The 3917-nt window shown below is 38.8% G+C and overlaps 1 protein-coding gene across 1 annotated transcript; it reads left to right on the top strand.

The window, feature by feature from the left end:
- The first annotated feature begins 323 nt into the window (after positions 1 to 323).
- Positions 324 to 2848, top strand: LOC121445252 (interferon-inducible GTPase 1-like). Its single transcript, XM_041647294.1, has 2 exons — positions 324 to 400; positions 1480 to 2848. Exon 2 carries the CDS (start codon positions 1502 to 1504, stop codon positions 2741 to 2743), a length of 1242 nt encoding a protein of 413 aa, XP_041503228.1. The 5' UTR covers positions 324 to 400; positions 1480 to 1501; the 3' UTR covers positions 2744 to 2848.
- The last annotated feature ends 1069 nt before the right edge of the window (positions 2849 to 3917 follow it).

Genomic DNA, 3917 nt, shown 5'->3' with positions numbered 1-3917 from the left:
TAACTAACGGTGAGATCCTTGTGCTGCTATTGAGGACTTTAAGGCAGGCTTGTGGAGAATCAAGGGGCAGAAATATGAGATCTGAGCTACCTAAATACCCAACAATCAAACTCATGTCCTTGAATCTGTCAGCAAGTGTATTTACCTGCTGAGCCATCATGATGAACTTGATATTCATTTTCTTGAGACAGGGTCTCAAGTAGCCCAGGCTAGGCTCTAACTCACTGTGTATCAAGGATCGCCTGAACGTACTGAACCTTTTACATCTACTCCATGTGTAGCAGAACTACAGGGATCCAGAAGCGCCTGCATTTGATGAGGTGCTGGGGTTGAACCCAAGGCCTTAGTCATGCAGGGAAAGCTCACTACCAGCTGATCTACATCTCCAGTGCACAGTTAGGTAAGTGATGAGTTGGTGACTTGGAAATATTGTATTGAAGAAAAGGATTTTAACAGTAACAGGAAGAAGTTTTATATTATTCCAAGTTTATATTCTTCATATAGGTGAATTCCAAGTCACGGATAAGACAGAAGGAAGGTAAATCTAGAAAAATTAAAAATTATCTCAACCAAATACAGTAGTTGGGCTTACTGACATATTTTGAAAAATCAATCAAACAGACAAATTAGATTCATGTGATCATTTCAGTCTTCACAATGATTAAACACCGATGTCAATTATTATTGCTTATTTTTCAGTGTGAAAAACTAGATGTGTGTTGATTTAATTTCTATTCATCTGAAGGCACACACTGAAAGAAGTGTGCACAGATGGAGAAAACATCTTGGATTTGATATACAAAATTGCAGTCAGGTTTGATGCAATACAGTTGCATTTGTATTTGTTGTTCCTGAGGCTGGCTAAAGGACCCATGCTGTATTTTATATAATTTTCCCTTACTTTACTTACGTTTTAATTTTTCCATAATAAAGGGTTTAATTGAAAACTAGAAGAAATATGTTTTAATTTCCTTCCTATTGCTTTTATACACACCATGACCAAAAGTATTTTGAAAAAAGAAATTATTTGGGATGGCTTACCCATTCTGATCACAGTCCATTGCTGAGGGAAGTCACAGTAGAAACTCTACAGGAATAGAAGCAAGAACGACGAGAGAATGCTGTTTACTGACTGGCTCCCCATAGTCAGACACTGCTTTCTTACATTACCAAGGACCACCAGCCCAAGGATGGTACCATTCAGATTAGGCTGGGATCTCCCACATCAATCCTAAATCAAGAAAACGTTTCATGGGCATGCCCCAAGCACATTCTGATGGGAGAAATTTTTCAGATGAGATTTTCTACTCCAATAGGACTTAAGCTTTTATCTTGTTGATAAAAAATAATCAGTGCAAAATGTATGGGAACTAGTCAATATCAGAACATAACTAAGGCTTCAGCATGGAGAAGAAACATAGTGCTAAGGACAAAAGCATCTTTGATCTTTTGCAACTTTCTCTCCTTTTCTTCTTTCAGTGACTGCTTTTTAATCATAAACATGGGTCAGTTATTCTCTGATACATCTAAGAATGAGGACAACAGAGATTTGGAGTCCAGCTTCACTAAATATTTTAAGAAGATTAAGACAGAAAACAAAATCCTTTCTCAAGAGACCATCCATTTAATAGAATTTCATCTGAAAAAGGGAAACATTCAAGGGGCAAACTCTGTAATCAATGATGCTTTAAAAAATATTGATAACATCCCAATAAACATTGCTGTGACAGGAGAGTCTGGAGGAGGGAAGTCCAGCTTCATCAATGCCCTGAGGAGGGTTGGACCTGAAGACCAAGGTGCAGCTAAAGAAGGGGTAACCGAAACAACCATGATGAGAACTCCATACAAACACCCCAAAATTCAAACTTTGACTTTTTGGGACCTGCCTGGCATTGGAACTATGAACTTTCCACCAAAAGATTATCTGGAGAAAGTGAAATTCCAAGAGTATGATTTCTTCATTATTGTTTCTGCCACACGTTTTACAAAACTTGAACTAGACCTTGCCAAAGCAATCAGATTCATGAAAAAGAATTACTACTTTGTAAGAACCAAGGTCGACATAGATTTACAAAATGAAAAGGAATCCAAACCACGCACCTTTGACAGAGAAAAGACCCTGCAGCAGATCAGAAACTACTGTGTGAACACCTTTACTCAGAATAACATGAATGCACCACAGATTTTCTTGATTTCTAACAAACATTTATCTGACTATGATTTTCCAGTTCTGATGGACACTCTGATAAAGGATCTTTCTAATCAAAAGCGCCACAATTTTATGCTTTCCTTGCCTAATATTACCGAGGCAGTCATTGACAGAAAGCACAAGTCTATGCAGCAGCATATCTGGTTGGAAGCCTTCAAGGCTGGACTTTTGGCTGCTATTCCTGTAGTGGGCATCCTCACAAATGAGGTAGAGAAACTAAAGGTGAAGTTAAACCACTACCGAGTCCTCTTTGGAGTGGATGATGTATCCCTGGAAGTCATTGCTAAGGACTCTCAAGTGCCTGTCGAACAATTGAAAAAAATCATTAAATCACCTTTTTTGTTAGAAACTAAGAAAGAAGAAACATTAGGAGAAATGTTGTTAAAATATTTGGAGATATTTGCCTCAATTCGTGGTGGGCCCCTTGCTTCAGGTCTTTACTTTAGAAAAACCTTTTACTTAGAATTTCTTTTCCTTGACACAGTGACTGAAGATGCCAAAGTTCTCCTTAGAGAGACATATTCAAAAATATAGTTCAAATTCAACTCATTCACAGCTACTAACAATGACAAAATCAAATGGTTAATGCCAGGAAGTCACTGGATAAATTCCCTCTATGATAGCTTTTTTTTTTTAACACTAGCCAGTCCTCTATCACTATGGGACAAACTAAGGGTAAGAGTCATGTGTGTTAATATGTCAGAACCTGACAACCCCAACTTCAGCACTCTACCTTCCCCCTTGTCTTTCAGCTCCACATGCATACTTGAATACACATGCACAGGCACACACACATACACACATATATGAATGCATGCATGCATACATGCACACACACACAGTGCATAAAGCACTTGCCGTGCCAAGCAGATAGAAGGAGCAGAGATCAATTTACACAACCTGTATAAATGTTGAATGGGTGGGACAGCCACCTTGTACTCCAAACGAAGAATGCAGAAACAGCGGAACCATGGAGCAAGCTGGCTAGCTAGAGCAAGTAAATCTGCAAGCTCTGGTTCAGCTGTCAGACTCTGCCTTGGAAAATGACAGAAAGCATTTGAAGATAAAGCCTAACATAAGGCAGAACTGCCTAGACACATGTGAACACGCATACCATACGAGAGACACATTTTGAATATGAAATAAAATGAAACTCGAGAAGTAAAAAATCTAAAGTCTTACAAACTACTGTTGTGAAATATAAATTGTAAGATGTGCTCAATGTGGGCAACTACATCCACACAAAACTTGAGAGAGTTTAATAAGAAATTCCAAACAGAACAGAGTTGAGCACAGCTTCTTGGTAGTCACATTTTCTTTCCAGTGGGCTCTGTTTGCTGGTGGCAAGCGGGGGGCACAGCGGCTCCTTTAGGAGAGGTCTTCCTGACTTAGCATTGGCAGTGAAGGCTGTTCAGCTTCTTTAGGAGAGGGATTACTTGTTCATACTAGTAGCACAAACAACTCTGGCTCTTTCAGGAGATGGAGCACTTAAATAGGGTATGTGAGCAGCATGTTACAAATTGCTTAACGGTGATATATATGCAGTGAACATTCCTCTGCCATGTTAAAATGGGTCGAGTCAACAGGCAGGGCCACAGAGTTGGTCCTAATCATGCCTGTTTAGCATTTTTTTAAAGTGCTTCTGGTCAAAAAAATAATTACAGATACATACTCAATAAAGACAAATTCAGATTTTAAAAAAAGACCT

Source organism: Microtus oregoni, unplaced genomic scaffold (assembly GCF_018167655.1).
Source record: "Microtus oregoni isolate MIOR12 unplaced genomic scaffold, Mior012 000168F_ref0000490, whole genome shotgun sequence".
Lineage (NCBI taxonomy): Eukaryota > Metazoa > Chordata > Mammalia > Rodentia > Cricetidae > Microtus > Microtus oregoni.
The sequence above is the reverse complement of the archived record's forward strand: the minus strand, read 5'-3'. Positions and strand labels throughout refer to the sequence as shown.

Coding starts and splice junctions, on each gene's coding strand:
- LOC121445252 (XM_041647294.1), top strand. CDS start 1,502: ATGGGTCAGTTATTCTCTGATACATCTAAGAATGAGGACAACAGAGAT.